Below are 18,238 nucleotides of genomic sequence, written 5' to 3' on the forward strand. Positions count from 1 at the left end.
CCCCAACCCCCCAATTTCTGCAGCCTCACCCAATCCATCAGCCTATTTTTCCCCATTGACAATATTTTTATAACTAGTGAAGGAGGCTGTTCTAAGAAAATGTAAAAGGCACCTCGTTTTTTTATATGCCTTTTTGGTTTTTTTCTCTGGGTTACTTGCAGGTGATTTATCTTTACCCTGAAATCTCCAAGAATTAAACATGGAGGGTTGGCAACCCTTAAACGGCATTAGTAGCATCCTACTTTTATCAGAGAGTAGAGGCTTTCTAGCTTGGGTTCCCAGTCTATCCTCTAAACAAATTCCAGGAAATCTGCAAGATTCCTTTCAATTTGTTTTTTTCTCTGTATCGCTTGAGCGTAACCTGTTTACACAAATTACTTTACTGCAATCGCTTCACTGTTATCTGTTGAGTAGCGCATTTTGTCGTTTGGCAGATGAGATTGGGACACTCCAGGAGTGTGACCAGGGGATCCCTGGGGTCTATCAACGTTTGCACGGCATCTCCCATACAAAAATTGTTGAAAACTGGTGCCAAATTTTTCACTGGGAGATAAAATAAGTTCATCAGCGTAGATTAGCGTCACAATGCGTGTGTTCACAATACTTCACGCAAAACCAGAAGACACAAATTTGAGGCCCAAACAGAAAGTGCTGGAAATACTCAGCAGCATCTGTGGAGACAGAGACAGAGTTAACATTTTGAGCCCAATATGACCCTCTTTCCGAATGAGCCATACTGGACTCAGAATGTTAACTCTGTCTCTCTCTCTCTCTCTCCACAGATGCTGCCAGTTCTGCCGAGTATTTCCAGCATTTTCTGTTTGTGTATTCAGATTTCCAACACCCGCAGTATTTTGCACATATTTGAGGTTATTGGTTAAAGAACCAGATGGAATGTGAGAATTTTTTAAATTACATGGACGAGTTGCATTGTGCTGCCTGAAAGGGTGGTGGCAGCACGTTCAGGAGTGACTTTCATAAGAGGATTGGATAAATACTCGAAGGGGAAAGAAATGGCACATGGGGAAAGGACAGCAGAGTGAGACTAATCAGACAGCTCTTTCAAAAAGCTGGCACAGGGTATTAACAGGGTATTATGGTGGGATTTGACCCTGTGACCCCAGAGCATTAGCCTAGATTTCTGATGATTCAGTGATGTTACCACTATGCCACTGTCTCCCCTCAAAGAATGGATGGTTGTGTTGGTTGACTAATGGCTAGAATTGGAGGGGGGGTGGGGGAGCAAGTCATGTGATTAAACCTCCAGGAACACATTTAATCACAGTTGGCAACCCTAGGCCTTGAGCTGGTGGGGGTGGGGGAAAGTGAAGAGCTCAATGGAAGGCCATTGAGCGGGGGAAGGCAGGCTGATGGTGGAGGCTCCTTAGGCAGGCACCTGAATCCAGGGGGAATCCTGAACATGACGGGCCAAGTGGCCTCCTCTGTGCTGTGAGATAAAATAAATAAATAACATTGGGTCTATTCCACTGAGAATTATGAGTGCGAGCAAGGTAACTCCAACAGCTCCACTGCTAAACCTGGATTAAAGCAACAAGACTTGATGTCAGCAAGGCGTAATACGCAACAGTCATGTTCCTAATAAGGTCATCCTTGCTGTGGTTCTCTGCTCAGTCTACTGGTATCCGATAAAAACACAGACTTTAGTGGTTTGGAGCAATTATGGAAGGAAATGTGCTAAACTTAGGCTTGGGGAAAATGCTATGTAGAGAAAGTGATGTAAAAAAAAACACCATGTCAAAAAACAGCATCCAGCTATTAACCAGGGTCTAACAACACATGCTTGGTAAAGCCAAGGATAATGTTCTTATTGCCTGCTATAAATAACCAGGAATAACCTATTCAAGGTCCTATATTTAAAGGCTCAGTTTATTTTCATGTCCCTTGTTGGAAGTGAATATGCTACCTTAGCTTCTCAATGGCCAAAATTGCTTCCTGCTACTCTGGCAGAAGTGCTATGTGGACCGTCAACCGTGGAATTAAACCAGTAAAAGGCTTGTGCCAGATTTAAAAGACGGCTCAGTGATTTCTGTTGTGTTGAGCTGGCGAGCGAAATATGTCAATAGCTTGCTGAAGGAAATATAGACTATTGAAACCAAGTCACCTTCTGGAGTGAAAGGGGCAAATTTAGGAGGGCTCTCTTATTAGGAGAAAATAGAAGACAGTCAAGGGCATCATAGCAAGGAACAAAGGAACAGGAGGAGGGCATTCAGCCCTTCAAGCTGCTCACCTATTCGATTGGATCATGGCTCATCTGTATCTTAACTCCATCCATTTGCCTTAGTACCATAAACCTTAATACCCTTGCTTAAAAAAAATCTTTCAACCGCAGTTTTGAAATTCTCAGTTGACACCCAGCCTCAACAGCTTTATGAGGGAAAGAGTTCCAGACTTCGATTAACCTTTATGTGAAAGAGTGCTTGCAAGATTAGTGCCAGATGGGTGACCAATCCCTACTGAAGGAGGCGGGTTGCAACTTAAAATATTTTTTATTCCACTTTTGAATTAAGACTGTTGTCAGCCGTGTTTCCCAAGCATTGGGGAATCCAGCAACTACAAATGGTTGAGGACTAAGTGGATTCAGGAGATGAGTGCCTTTACCCACTGGATTCAGGTGCCTGCCTGAGGAGCCTCTGCAATCAGCCTGTCTTCCCCCACTCAATGTCCTTCTATTGAGGTCTTCACTTTTCCCCACCCCCAGCCAGCTAAGGCCTAGAGTTGCCAAATGTGGTTCAACGTATTCCTGAAGTTTCAACACATGCCTCGCCCCTATGTTCCAATCACTAGTTAGTCAACACATCCACCATCCTTTGAGGGGAGAGGGTGGTGTAGTGGTCATGTCACTGGACTTGTAATCCAGAGATCCAGGCTAATATTTTGGAGTCATGGGGCAGAATTTTCTGCCTGTCAGGCGGGCGGGCCCAACCCAACCTCCGGCGGGTAAGGAGCCGATCCTCGCCGGAGAAGCGAGCCCTGCCGCCATTTTACCCCGCCGGTGGATGAGGTTTCATGTTTTCTCTATTTGCCGCTGGAGCTCCTGGCCAACCCGCCATCCTTAAGGTTGGATGGGTAGGTCCTTTAATTGTTTCAATGATCCTGTCAATGGCCTCAATTGGCCATTGACAGGTCAGCGGGCACACAGCTGATTTTGCTGCGCCTCCACCTGACATCATCCCATGTCATTTTATGTGTCGGCGAGCGGGCCCCACCCCCTGCTCACTGACGGCAAAATTCTGCCCATGGGTTCAAATTGTAGCTGATGAAATTTAAATTCAATTACTAAAAATCTGGAATTGAAAGCCAGTTTCAGTAATGGTGACCATGAAACTATCATTGATTGTTGTAAAAACCCACCTAGTTTACTAATGTCCTTTAGGGAAGGAAATCTGCTGTGCTTACCTGGTCTGGCCTACATATGCCTCCAGACCCACAGCAATGTTGTTGATGCTCAATTGTCCTCTGAAATGGCCCAGCAAGCCACTCAGTTCAAGAGCAATTAGGGATGGGCAACAAATGCTGGCCTTGCCAGTGATGCCTATACCCCATGAAAGAATAAGTTTTAACACACCGCCTTACTACACCAGCTGGAAAGCAAAAAGGCTCATTACCCAATTAGATGATGCTTGACTCTCAGCCAAACAGTCTTTTTTCCCATTTTCAATAGTTTTGTATCTGGTAAAGAAAAATGTTCAAAGAAAATGACAAAAAAGACAATCTTTTATCATGTCCCTATGAATTTTCTCCAGGGTTTCACACAGCAGTGTCCTGGAGATTGATCTTTAATTCTTGGAGACTCCAGGCCAATCCTGGAGAATTGGCAAACCCACCAAGGCCTCCAATCTCCCTGACCATGAAGCCTCTGACCCTCCCTTCCCCTGCCCCCCAGGAAGTTGACAACCCCCCTCCCTTTCACCTCCCCACCCCCCCCTTCCCAAACACCCTGGAATCACCCCTTCCCATCGATTGACTCCCCACATTCCAAGCACGGACATGCCTGCTGCTGTGGCCTTCACTGACCTGCTTCCACCCGCCAGACTGTCAATCAGAGACATGGAGTGGAATTAAAACTCCAGGGTGTTTGGTGTTGGGGGGGGGGGGGGGGGCGAACCCAAATTGCAGGCTCCCCTTGAGTTTCTGACCGACACGATCTTTGTGGGACAGTAAAATCATGCCTTCTGTGTCTCAGCGAGGATTCTTCAATCTGATTGGTTGAGGCAATGCCAAGTTGCTTGTGCTGCTCACATAGGCCCCCTCTTGAGGGAGCTGCATTGAAATGGCTCCCTAATTACCATTGCTGTTGCACAAATGCCCAATGAAAAGTCTACGGCAACTGTAATATAAAGCATGTATTTTTTCAAGCTATTTGGATATTTGAGATTCTAATAGTTTTCACCTTTTCCCTTTGTGTAGAAATCCCCTCCCAGCTTCCTGGAGGATGAGACTGAACTGAAGGGAAAGCACAAAAGAAGGACTGATTCCTCGAACTCTGTTCGTTTGTCTCCTGGGCTAGAGAGAAGGATGGAAATAGACAACCAGCTTCATGGTACGAAGAGTGTGAGTGTGGTGACGCCAAAGGGCCCGGCCTCTGAGTCGGCTGTGGTGGACGGTCAGCTGAACCACTTAGTTGGGAAAGGCCACAATGGCATCCAGAGTCAGCATGAATCACTGGACAGCGATGTTGCGCAGGAGATCAGGTACCTCGATGAAGTCCTAGAAGCCAATTGCAGCGATTCTAACCTGGAGAATGGGTCAAACATGCCAGCTTCTCCTGAGCCATGTACAATTACGGTGGGCGGGCAAAGCCCGTCTGATCCCAAGACATCCGACCCTCCAGTCTCACTGGCCAATTCCTTAACAACCGCGGCGAGGCAAGAGCCTCCTCTCACTGAGCAACAGGAGCCCGGCGATATGAAGAAAGATGAGATTAAGCTGAATGGCCATTCCCTGGGCGCCACCGTGGAGGAACCTCTTCCCGACCCAAACAGCGTGGGGGGAGAAGAACAGCAGGCATCAAATTCTAGGCGGTCCTCGAGGGACAGCGAAGCTGCTCTCATCCCCCTGAAGAAAGAGGCCAAATTTGAACTCCGGGCCTATCATGAGGACAAGAAGCCCTCCAAACTTTTTGTGGACGATGATATAAATGAAGCCTACAGGGTTAAGAAAACGCGAGCGTCCGATGAGATAGCAGAGCTCGAACGAGCCAGACTGGAGGTCATTAAAAGCCAAGTGGTAAAGAAGAACCCCAGTATTGCAGAGAAATGGAAGCCACCACAAGAGAAATCCATTGAGGAGCAGCTGGACCCGGATAAGCTGGAATCGCACAAAAAATACGCAGAGCGAAAGCAGAAGAAACAGGGCGGGGGCCTCTCCCCAGTGTCTCCAAGGCAGAAAGCGCATGTTTTTGTAACACCGGACCCCATCATTGTAAAAAGAGAAGACGTTGTCACGGAACAAATAGATTTTTCCACAGCAAGGCAGCAGTTTTTAAAAATGGAGAGTAGATCTGAACCCAGCACTCAGCCCAGTCAGAAGCGGCCGGTGAACACTAAGGGGACTCCTGTAAGGCCAGGGTTAAGGGTGGCGGAGGCACCTAAGAAGGAAAATGCTGCAGCGCTAGTCGTAGTGACTGAGCCGGCAGAGGTTCAAGGCCAGACAGTGCATATAGGGGTCAGTGAAGTGGCTGTTGTGAAAGCTTCCAAAGTCAGCTTTGTGCCTGAAGAAGGGCAAAGGGATGCAGTCCAGGAGACACCACCAGCACTACAAGCCGATCGGCAGAAAGAGGTATCAGGCCTGGCGCCACCTCGACAAGCATCTCCTGACCAATTTATCAGTGACAGCACAAAACAAGAGATGGTCAACAAGGTCTACGTGGACGATGAAGGGTTCACTCGGGTCAGGGCGGTTTTGACGGTGCTGAGTGAAGATGGCGACAATGACATTTCAGACCAATATTTTAAGTGTGTTGATCTTCCTGCCACTGCCGAAGAACTGGATTCCGGCTTGGATGAATTGTCCCTTCGATCCCAGGACACCACAGTGATGGAAACTCTTTCCAATGACTTCAGTATTGATAATGTGAGCGACAGTGGTGCCTCAAACGAGACCATGAACGTTTCCCTGGACTACTCCCTGGGTGGATCTCAGGAGTTTTCCCAGCCTCAGACACCCCATGCATTAACGCCCGTTGACAGAGAAAGGGGTGAAAGCTCTCTAAAGAGGGAAGGAATCTTGAGCTCGCTCAGCGACGATGACTTGTACCAGCAAACATATTCGGGACTGTCAGAGACGGAACGAGAGCTGCAATATCGAGCAGAAATGCTGGTGCAAAACGCCATTCAGTTGGCACTTGCGCAGCAGAGCCATGCAGACGCTGGGACGGGTGAAGGTCGTCAAAGGGTGTTGCAGCAGCCAACAGCGTTGGGTAGTGAGCGAACGGGCATCGACCCTGTGCCTCTGCCAAAATCATGGACTGCAGTTTTGGAGCCATCACAGGGACCGCCGCCTTTAGCTCAGGAGCAGGGATCCTCTGTGCCAAAGGGTTCAGCTGATGCCGAGACGGAGAGTCGCAAGGGGGATTCCTTCCAGTTTCCCGCAGCGGAGGCTAGACAGTGCAGCACCACCGACGTCGCCCGGGCTGGGTCACCTCCTTCCTTGTACAAGCCCGAGTTCAGCCCTTTCAGCGACAGCGCCACCTACCTGGAGCCAACGGATTATTCCCGAAACAATGTCTTTGCCAGCCACTCTCAGGAGCCGGAGGTCATTGCCCAAACTGGGCCGTTTAAGCTGCGCTCACGCAAACAGAAGACCCTGTCGATGATTGAGCAGGAGATCCGCGCAGCCCAAGACCGGGAGGAGGAGCTGCGGCGCCAGAGGGAGGTCCTCAGGACTGTGCAAAGACCCACCAAAGTCAGCCAACCCCTGCGACCAGCACAGACTCACTCCCCCAGAACAACGGCCCCAGGTAAGATCCTACAACTCTTTACAGATATTGCACTCGATCTTCCGAAGAGGCAGGCTGAGACCTTTTGGCATGCGTTACATTCTTGGTTGGAATTCATGAGCCTAACCATTGAGGAGAAATGTAGACCAGGGTGTCAGAAGTGAACTAGCTCCAACTTTGATTCAAGGAATGTAAGCAACAGAATTTTGCAGGTCACATGGAGAGAGCAGGGGAGTGGGACAAATTGGCTGTTTCAGAGTCAGCACTGGCACGATGGGTCAAATGGCATCCTTCTCTGTTGTATGATTTAATGGATTGCATTAGAATTTACAGCACAGAAACAGGCCATTTGGCCCAATAGTCCATGCTGGTGTTTCTGCACCATACAAGCCTCCACTCGCCCTCTTCTATCTCACATGATCAGCATATTTTTCTAGTCCTTTCTCCTTCATGTGTTTATCCAGCTTCGCCTTAAACAGTATCTCACCGAATCTTTACAATGCAGAAGGCCATTTGGCCCATCAAGTCTGCACTGGCTCTCTGAAAGAGCATTCCGCCTAGTCCCACTCCCCTGCCTTATCCCCGTAATCTTGCACATTCTCTTTTTTCAGGTAGCAATCCAATTCCCTTTTGAATACCTCGATCGAACCCACCTCCGCTACCCTTTCAGGAAGTTTGTTCCAGACTCCAACCACCTTCTGGGTGAAAAAAGTTTTCCTCACATCACACTTATTTGTCTCTAAACATCTAAATGTCTCTATACCATTCACCTCAACCACTCTCTGACAGTCAGTTCCTCATTTTCACCACACTCTGTGTAAAAAAAATTCTTGGCAAAGTCCCTATTTATTGACAATATTATATTTCTAACCTCCAGTGTTGGTCCCAGCCCCCACCATGTGGAACCACCTTCTCCATGTCTACCAGTTCAAAACCTTTCAGAATTTTAAAGACCTCTATTAGGCCAGCCACCCTCAGCCTTCTCCCTTCTAGAGATGACAAGAGAGTTCATCAGAAAAAATACTGACCCAGAAACCCATGGCTGTTCAATATTCTAGGCTTTGGACCATGCATGCAAAATCACGGCCTTTCACTCTGGCAAGTGGGTCAATAACCAGAGTTCATCAATTTAAAATCATTGGTTAAAGATCTAGAGGGGGGAATGAGGATAAGTTTTTTTTTACTCCAAGTGTTGTCAGGACCTGGAGCGTTCTACCTGGAAAGATTAGGGGAGCTAATTCTTAAATAAATTTAAAAGGGAGTTAGGCAGGTACCTGAGTATGAGAAGCTTGAGCATTATGGTCTTCGTTGTCTATGAGAGTGCTAGAAGCGGTGATAATTTTGAAAGGAAATTGGACGGGCACTTGAGGGAAATGAACTTCCAGGGCTACGGGGATAAAGCTGGGGAATGGGACTGACTGGATTGCTCTGCACAGAGCTGGCATGGACTCAATGGGCCAAATGGCTTCCATTTGTGTCATAATGACTTCAGGACAAAGCCTGGGGATGTGGGAATAAGCACGATGACTCTTTTGAAGAGCTAGCATTGGTGTGATGGGTCCAATGGCCTCTTTCCGTGCTGTAAGTTTCTATGATTCTGGGATGTCTTCAAAGAGTTGGGCCCAGTTGCCAATCCTTACCAGGCTCTTGGACATGAGATTGTGCAGCCTGGTCAGAGCTACCTTACTAGCTGAACCACCTTAGGGTCAGGTCAAGATCAAGCCTGGGCTACTCAAAGGCATTAATATTTTAAAGAGGAGACATTTGAAAAGAGAGCCATGGAGACAATTTCTTGTTTCTTCCAGGCAAGGGGACTTGGGTCTCTGAGCTCTCCAGCTTCTTTGGTCGAGATGGCAGGAGATGCCCCAATGTTCCCAAGAACACTGAAGGAATTTAAATCATGGGGTCTGACCTCTGATCCCATGAACTTTAGCAGGGTCATTGCCAGATGTCTGGGGCACCTCATGAACTTTTTTATCTTCATTCTTTTATGGAATGTGGGCATCACTGGCAAGGCCACCATTTGTTGCCCATCCCTAACTGCCCTTAATCTGAGTCCAGAGAGCAGTTAGAGTCAACCACATGGCTGTGGATCTAGCCACATTGGCCAGACCAGATAAGGATGGCAGATTACCTTCCCTAGAGGGACATTAATGAAGTTGATAGGTTTTTACAATAAACCACCATCTGTCATGATGGAATTTGAACCCAGGTCCCCAGAACATTACCCTGGCTTCTAGGTTACTAGTCCAGTGACAATACTGCTTCGCCTCGCCCTCCCCCATTGTCAGTTGTCATTAAAAACCCATATGGTTCACTAATGCCTTTAGGGAAGGAAATCTGCCATCCTTACCTGGTCTGGCCCACATGTGACTCCAGATCCACAGCAATGTGGTTGACTCTTAAATGCTCCCTGAACAAGGGCAATTAGGGATGGGCAATAAATGCTGTCCTAGTCAACGACACCCACATCCCATGAACGAATAATATGGGAAAAAGGATTGTGACCCAAGATTGCTGGTATATTGTGAAATGATCAGGTAGATAGGCAGAAACTGTAAAACTAAAAAATTATTTTTCATGGTATTTTGATATTTCAGTTGTTACACTTTCACTTTCATCGTTCAAGGGTTGATATTCTGACCTTTCCACCAACCCTTGGCCTATCTATAACCTACCATTGATGCAGTTATCACAGGCTTCATTCCACATTACAGTCTTATAAATAATGACCACAAAACTACTGGATTGTCATAAAAATGCATCTGGTTCATTAATGTTCTTTAAGGAAAGGAAATCTGCCACCTTACCTGGTCTAGCCTACACGTCATTCCAGACCCACAGCAAAGTGGTCAACGCTTAACCGTTCTTTGAAAAGACCTAGCAAGCCAAGTTGTATCAAACCACTACAGATAAAAACACTGCGGGTGCAACTACACCACAAGTACCGCAGTGGCTCAAGAAGCCAGTTGAACACAACCTCCTCAAGGGCAATTAGGAATGGGCAATAAATGCTGGCCTTGCCAGCAACACTTACACCCCTAGAGTGAATAAAAAGAAAAATAATGTTAAGGAGCCACTGGGGTGTTTTGTCTCTCTCCACTGTAGTGAAATAAATGAATTGGATCTGAATAGAGACCAGTTATCTGTATGGACCTTACTGCTCCTGTAACTGTCAGTAGTGCAAGTTGATGAAATGATGCTCACTCAGCTGGAGTTATTCCACTCTCACCTCGAAGCATTGACACTTCACGGACGCTCCAGATTATGAGTGTAATTGGACAGAGAGACTGAGCTGGGCAGAGAAACTAGACATTGTTCCTTGTGTACGACATATTTTCACGGACAGGAGCAAAACAGAATCAAAGCATAGAAGGAGGCCATTTGGCCTGCCAAGCCCATGCTAATTCTTTTTGAGAGTAATCTAGTTTATCCCACTCTCTCACCTTTTCCAGATAGTATTCATCTAAATTCCCTTTTGAAAGCCATGATTGAATCTACTTCCGCCACCCTTCCAGGCAGTGCCTTCCAGACACCCTCTGCATAAACATGTTTTCATCATGCTGCCTTTTGCCAAGCACCATAAATCTGTGTTGCCTGATTCTCAACCCCAGCAACCATGTTACTCTCTGTCTGGATCACACATGATTTTGAAGACCTGTATCAAATCTTCTCTCAACCTTCTCAAAGGAGAACAACGTCATCAACCTATCCACATAACTGAAGTTCTTCATCTATGGAATCATTACAACAATCAATGATAGTTTTATGGTCACCATTACTGAGACTGGCTTACAATTCCAGATTCTATTAAATGAATTTAAATTCAACCAGATTGTGTGGTGGGATTTGAACCTGTGTCCCGTAGGCATGAGCCTGGACCTCTGGATTACTAGTGCAGTGACATTACCACTGTCTCTGCTAAAGGGAAGCTGCTATGTTCCTGTCAGTACTCCATATAAAAACAGCAAATGATGCAGAGCAGAAGGAGCCCATTCAGCCCATTGCATCCGTGCTGGCCCTTTGAAAGAGCTGTCCAATTAGCACCACTCTTCTGCTCTTTAACCTTGGCCCAGCAGATCTTTTCTTTACAAATTTATATCCAGTTCCCTTTTGGAAGTTACTATTGAATCTGCTTCCAACACCCTTTCAAGCCATGCATTCCAGATTATAACAACGCGCTGCGTTAAAAAAAAAATCCTCATCTCCCTCTCTGCTTCTTTTGCCAATTATTTTAAATCCCTGTCTTCTAGCTGCTGACTCTCCTGCCAATGGAAACAGTTTCTCCTTATTTACCCTATCAAAACCCCTTTAATTTTGAACATAATTTGTGTTAAATCACGTCAACTGTTCCAGCCACACTGAAAATAATCTTATTCTTAAAATAGTCAAGGACCCTGGTCGCAGGTCATTCTCCATGTCGGTGTAACAATGAAGCAAGAAGCTCTTACATCCTGATAACACAAATGACATGATGCAACAGATGTCTGTGAGAAAATGGCATTTTTCACAATTTTTTTCTCCTTGGCCAAAGGTTTTCAGTGTCACTTGTGGGTCTCTGGCTAGCACCCTTACCTCTGAGTCAAAGAACATACACACGTATGAATTAGGAGCAGGAGTCGGCCATTCAGCCCCTCGAGCCTGCTCTGCCATTCAATAAGATCATGGCTGACCTGATTGTGGCCTCAACACCATCTTTCTACCTACCCCCGATACTCTCTGATTCCGTTGTTAGTCGAGAACTTATTTACCTCGGCTTAAAGATATTCAATGACCCTTCCTCCACCGCTCTCTGTGGAAGACAATTCCACAGACTCATGGCACTCTGAGAGAAAAAACTTTCTCCTCACCTCCGTCTGAAATGGAAGACCCCTTATTTTTAAACTGGTTCCAGTCTCTCCCACAAGGGGAAACATCCTCTCAGCATCCACCCTGTCAAACCCCATCAGGATCTTACATATTTCAATAAGGTCACCTGTCATAAACTCCAATGGATACAGACCCAGCCTGTCCAACCTTTCCTCATAAGATCACCCCACCCACCCCGCCTCCCATCCTAGGTATCAGATGAGGAGTTCAAGTTCCAATCCAAAATCTGCAGCACAAAATCTAGGCTGACACCCCAGTGCAGCGCTAAGGGAGTGCTGCACTGTTGGAGGTACAATTTTTCGGCTCCTCAAGCCTATTCAGACATTCAGTGAAGTATCTTAACTCCATATACCCACTTTTGTTCCATGTCCTGACTGAACCAATCAATCAATCTCTGCTCTCCTTCAGTTCCGGCCTCTTGAGCATTCCTGATTTTAGTTGCTCCACCAGTGTGACCATGCCTTCAGTAGCCAAGGCCCTAATGCTCTGGAATTCCCATCCTAAGCCTCTCCACCTCCTCTCTCTCCTACTTTAAAATGCTCCTTAATACCCACCCCTTTAAACAAGCTTATGGTCACCTGTCCTAATATCTCCTGACTTGGCTGAGCATCAATTTTTGTTTGCTAACACTCCTGAGAAGCACCTTCGGACATCTTGCCATATGAAAGGTGCTATATAAATGCAAGTTGTTGCGGTTTTGAAAATTGGCCCCTCAGCCTCAACAATCCTGCGGAGAGAGTTCCTGAATCCCCCAACCTTTTGTTTGAAGAAGTGCTTCCTGCCATCACCCCTGAACAGCCTGGCTCGAAGTTTAAGGCCTCCTTGTTCTGGACTCTGTCAAGAGGAAATAGTTTCTCTCGATCTGCCCTATCAACTCCTTTAATAATCTTAAAGACCTCAATTGGACGCCGTTAATTTTCTTTATCCCAGGAATATGAGGCTGGTTTATTTCCTATATGGAAATGCTGCTGATATACGGGCCTGGATAGAATAGTGTGGCTGCCTATAGCTCGGCCTGAATTTTACACTTGGCAGGCGCACGTGATCGGCGGGCCCGGGAGCAGCCAGGAACTGGACCCCCTGACTGCGATCAACCCCCGACCACAATTTCACGCTAACTGGCCTATTAACGGCGCTGAAAAGCTCAGCGCTGCCAGGGTGAGGGCGGGCGATAACATCACCGTGGGTGTGGGTGAGTGCTGCAAGAGAGCTCCCTGAAGGCAGGACAGCTGCTTCAAGGAGCTGCAGACCTTCAAATTATTAAATAAAGGTTTAAAAAAGCTGCAAAAATGTCTATGCATCACAATCAAGCACCTGACAGCATAAAAATGCTGTCCCCAGATATTTATTTTAATTTTATTTCATAACAAGAGATTTCATCCCGCCCTTGGATGAGGTTTGATGAAAAATGTAAAGACCGCCTGGCCAATTTGCCCGTCCGCCAACTGTACTTTTCGGGTTCCCCCACCACCACCACCACCCCCTCCACCCCCCCCACCCACCACCACAAAAAATCGGAGACAATTGCACCATTAACGGGCTTAATTGTCGGCGGGCACGCTTCCGACTTTTGCGCGCACCTGTCGAGCAAAATATCCCACGAGTGTGCTGTGACCACTGGGACGCTCGCCTGACACCATCTCGCGCATCTTTACGCCCGATCGGGTCAGGTGGGCGCCCGCAGGGGCGTAAAATTCTGCCCCTGGTCCATGCAACCTGGCCTCGCAATCAGTGCAAGTCTGGTGGGTTAGCGCCGCTCCTCCTCCAAGGTGCTTCCTTAGATAACCGAGAATCACCCTAGGTATAGACTGTCAACTTGACTTTTGTTTTGTTTAGCTTAGTCTGCAGCATTGTCCCATCAACGTGTTCAAGCAGTTGAGTTTAATGTTTGCCAGACAAGGCTTGCGTGTTAACTCTGACATTGCCCTTCCCCTTCTTGGCACTCGTACAATCCCACTCTTAGGACACTGTCCTCGTGCCAGGATGAAGTCACCAGCAGTCAACGTCTGTTTTCTGTTAAAATGTCGCCAGTTCCCTTTTTTCCCAGTCCAAGGCCACAGGAAATGAAATATCAAAAGGTCATAATCTTGTGAAAAGAAACCCTCCATTCACTCGTGAAAGGGGGAAAGGGCCGGTGTCACTGGTTTCCATTACTGAACCGAACAACTCTTGCAGCAACGACGGCGCTTCACTCGGACTCTGTGGGTGGATGTTTATGGACAAGTAAAGAGACAATCTCATAGTGGATTGACATAATGGGAATTTTACACTCCCCCTCTCCGGTGGGATTGTGGGGGGGTTGGGAGAGAAAACTGCAAAATTTATCGGACAGCCTTCCCACGGGTCCCCGCCCATCCCGACCTCTCCGCAATTTTACGCTTGGATCGTTGAGGCCTAGGCCGGCCACCCGCCCTCGCTTCAGTTGAGGCCCTTAAGTGGCCAACTATCGACCGCTTAAGAGCCGTTTCCCGCCCAGCCTCAGATTTCAGGCTGGCGGGAAAAGTTCAGGGCCAGGGGGATGCCTGGAAAGTAACTGCGTTCAGACCTCAGACGGGAAGTAGGGTGGGGGTGCACCCTCAGCAATCTCCTTTTAACATCAGGCACCACCCCACCCCCCACCCCCACCCCCACCCCACCACCAACCACCACGTCAGAAAGTCCGGCCCCTACAGGTCCTCCCTCTCCCCCAGGCCTTACCACCAACACCTCCACCGCCCTTTGTTCACTTCTCTGGGCCTCGCTTCTCCTCCACACCTGGACACTCCCCAAAACTTGCCTGGTCCTCGAATCCCAGGACTTAAGACCCTGGAGGCTGCTTGCAATTGCAATCCAGACCTGTCCACTGAAGATCCTGCTGCTGCAGGGAGTAGACAGCTACTGGCCACTCAGATTTGCTGGCAGTTCTCTGAGGTGGGACTTCCTCCCAAGTGAGGAGTGGAAGTCCCGCCTCCCACCAATTACCAATTCTTGGAGCAATAAATGGCTGCGGGGCAGGCAGCATCGGTGGGGATGTGTTCACCACCAACTCCTCTGGATGGTGGGAAGGGAAACCCCACCATCTAATTAAATCCCGGCCTATATTTTTCTGTTGGTCAGGAGGGGTCGAATGGCTCCTCTCTCTTACCTCTCCTCATTTTTTTTGAAAAGGACGCACTTGCCGATTCAGTGAGTGCTTAACTGTTTCCGTTCTATGATCACAAAATACACAATCAGACAGGTGTTCTTAAGTTTTTAAAAAGAAAAGAGGATACTTTTAATGGACTAAGCCCAGTCTAAGTAAAATGGTAAAAAAACTCTCCGACTTTCACACACACACACACTTGAAGACCTCACATGTACATGCACAAATAGATTACAGAGTGGGAGAGTAGATTAAGCAATTTAGAGCCCAGTAAAATTAAAGAGGTATATGGCTCTTGAAGGTTGGTGACTTGGCTGGCTTCCGGTTGAAATTGGTGGTCCCACTGCTTTCAGCATCAAGGGGGTTTAAAGACATGATCAGATCATTTATTTGTTCTTCTGGAGACAATGGCAATGGGTTTTTTTTTAATTTCTGTCTGCTGCACTTGAATAGTCAATGTTGGCAAACAGGGTTCAAAACTTGCAAGTTGTCTGGAGCGAGGAAAAGGGAATCTACTCAGTGTCTTGCGCCTTTCAGTTGCTTGTCCTGTTCGGCAAAGAAAACAAGTTCTTAAATACACAAATGGCTAGTTGGCTTGTCACATGATCTTCTCCCTACAAGTGACCAGTGACTCAAATATGAACATGGCTAGTGCATTCCAGTTGCCTGGTTTACATGATGAGATTATGTCTGGGCACATTCTTTTCATAGCTAGAGTCCAATAGTCAAAGTAGTTATGTCTAATGATATGTCTCCACCCAGTTGAGTACCCAGGTGATTGGCCGGATGCTTTCTAAAGATGTAGGAGATGGTCCCCATTCATATTCCTTCAAGGCAATTGTTCTTGATGCGGCTTTGCAGACAGGTTATAGAGTCATAGCGGTCAACAGCACAAAAACAGGCCCTTTGGCCCATCGAGTCTGTGCCTGTCAAACAAGTACCTAACTATTCTAATTCCATTTTCCAGCACTAGGCCCATAGCCTTGTATGACATGGCATTGCAAGTGCACATCCAAATACTTCTTAAATGTTATGAGGGTTTCTGCCTCCACCACCCTTTCAGGCAGCGAGTTCCAGATTCCCATCACCCTCTGGGTGAAAAAATTCTTCTTCTCATCCCCTCTAAACCTCCTGCCCCTTACCTTAAATCTATTCCCCTTGGTTATTGATCCCTCCACCAAGGGGAAAAGTTCCTTCCTGTATACCCTATCTATGTCCCTCATAATTTTATACACCTCAATCATGTCCTCCCTCAATCTCCGCTGCTCCAGGGAAAATAACCCCAGTCTATCCAATCTCTCCTCATAACTAAGACTCTCCAGCCCAGGCAACATCCTGGTAAATCTCCTCTGCACTCTCTCTCATGCAATCACATCCTTCCCATAATGCGGATTCTAGAACTGCATGCAATACTCTAGCTGTGGCCTAACCAGCGTTTTAAACATTTCCAGCATAACCTCCCTGCTCTTATATTCTATGCCTCTGCCAATAAAGGCAAGTATCCCAAATGCCTTCTTAACCACCTTATCTACCTGTCCTGCTGTACCTGAAGGGACCAGTGGACATGCACACCAAGGGCCCTCTGATCCTCGGTACTTCCCATGGTCCCATTATTCATTGTGTATTCCCGTGCCTTTTTTGTCCTGCCCAAGTGCATCACCTCACACTTAGCCGGATTAAGTTCCATTTGCCACTGATCAGCCGATCTGACTAGCCCGTCTATATCCTCCTGTAATCCAAGACTATCCTCCTCAATATTTACCATCACACCAATTTACATGTCGTCCACGAACTTACTGATCAGCCCTCCTACATTCAAGTCTAAATCGTTTATATATACCACAAACAGAAGGGATCCAACACCAATCCCCGTGGAACTCCACGGACACAGGCATCCATTCACAAAAACACCCCTCAACCATCACCCTCTGCTTCCTGCCACTCAGCCAATTCTGGATCCAATTTGCCAAATTGCCTTGGATCCCATGGACTCTTACCTTCGTTATCAGTATCCCATGTGGGACCTTATCAAAAGCCTTGCTGAAGTCCGAGTAGACTACGTCAAGTGCATTGCCTTCATCTACACACATGGTACAATTTTAGATCATGAACTCTCTCCTCCATCCCCACCCCCTTTCGGATTTTCCCCCTCCTTTTTGTTTTTATCAATAATTTATATATATTTCTCTTTTCCCACCTATTTCCATTATTTTTAAATGTATTTCCATCCATTGTTTTATCTCTACCTTTTAGCCTTTTTTCGATTCCTTCACCCCACCCCACCCCCACTAGGGCTATCTGTACCTTGCTTGTCTTTCTTTCTACCCTTAATTAGCAAATTCCTTAGATAATATCACCACCTTCAACACCTCTTTGTCCTTTTGTCTGTGACATCTTTTGGTTATCTCCACCTATCACTGGCCCTTGATCCAGCTCTACCTGTCCCACCCCCCCCCCCCCCCTTTAAACCAGCTTATATTTCACCTCATTTCTATTTTTCCTTAGTTCTGTTGAAGAGTCATATGGACTCGAAACGTTAACTGTGTTCCTCTCCGCAGATGTTGCCAGACCTGCTGAGTTTTTCCAGGTATTTTTGTTTTTGTTTTGGATTTCCAGCATCCGCAGTTTCTTGCTTTTATTTATTTTTAAGCCTGCCAGACCACTTAGAACCTCCTCCCTTTCTATGCTAATTTCTTTAATTATATCACAGTCCTTCTGCCTGATTTCCATACCCACGTCATCCCTCACAAAATATTCATTTAGAACCCTACCTACATCTTCCAGCTCCACACACAAATTACTACTATGGTCTTTAATGGGCCCTACTCTTTCCCTAGTTATCCTCTTACTCTTAATGTTCTTGTCAAATAACTTTGCATTTACCTTTATTTTACCTGCCAATGTTTTCTCAAGCCCCCTATTTGCTCTCCTAATTTCCTTTTTAAGTTCCCCCCTAAACATTCTATACTCCTCTAGGGCTTCCGCTGTTTTGAGCCCTCGGCATCTGCCATAAGCATCCCTTTTTCTGCTTATCCAATCCTGTATATCCCTCGACATCCAGGGTTCCCTGGGTTTGTTGGTCCCACCCTTCGTCTTTACTGGAATATGTTGACCCTGTACTCTCCCTATTTCCTTCTTGAATGAGTCCCACTGCTCTGATGCAAATTTATCTAAAAGTAGCTGCTCCCAGTCCACTCTGGCCAAATCAAACCTGATCTTGTTAAAATCGGCCTTCCCCCAATTTAGAACTCTGATTTCTGGACCATCCTTGTCCTTTTCCATCACAACTT

The 18,238-nt window shown here is 46.8% G+C and overlaps 1 protein-coding gene and 1 long non-coding RNA gene across 4 annotated transcripts in view; one reads left to right on the forward strand and one right to left on the reverse strand.

Annotated features, from left to right (window-relative positions):
* The window catches only part of LOC121277372 (A-kinase anchor protein 2), a 166,638-nt gene that overhangs the window by 128,275 nt on the left and 20,125 nt on the right, over nt 1-18,238 (forward strand). For all 3 annotated transcript variants that reach the window (XM_041186758.1, XM_041186760.1, XM_041186759.1), the window contains exon 2: nt 4,429-6,979. In XM_041186758.1, coding sequence (XP_041042692.1) covers nt 4,537-6,979 — 2,443 coding nt within the window. In that variant the 5' untranslated portion in view covers nt 4,429-4,536. The remainder of the gene's footprint in view (nt 1-4,428; nt 6,980-18,238) is intronic.
* LOC121277377 overlaps nt 15,067-18,238 on the reverse strand; it is a 34,374-nt gene continuing 31,202 nt past the window's right edge. Inside the window, exon 3 of the long non-coding RNA XR_005942868.1 lies at nt 15,067-15,494. This is a non-coding gene — a long non-coding RNA (uncharacterized LOC121277377). The remainder of the gene's footprint in view (nt 15,495-18,238) is intronic.

This window comes from Carcharodon carcharias, chromosome 4 (genome assembly GCF_017639515.1).
Source record: "Carcharodon carcharias isolate sCarCar2 chromosome 4, sCarCar2.pri, whole genome shotgun sequence".
Lineage (NCBI taxonomy): Eukaryota > Metazoa > Chordata > Chondrichthyes > Lamniformes > Lamnidae > Carcharodon > Carcharodon carcharias.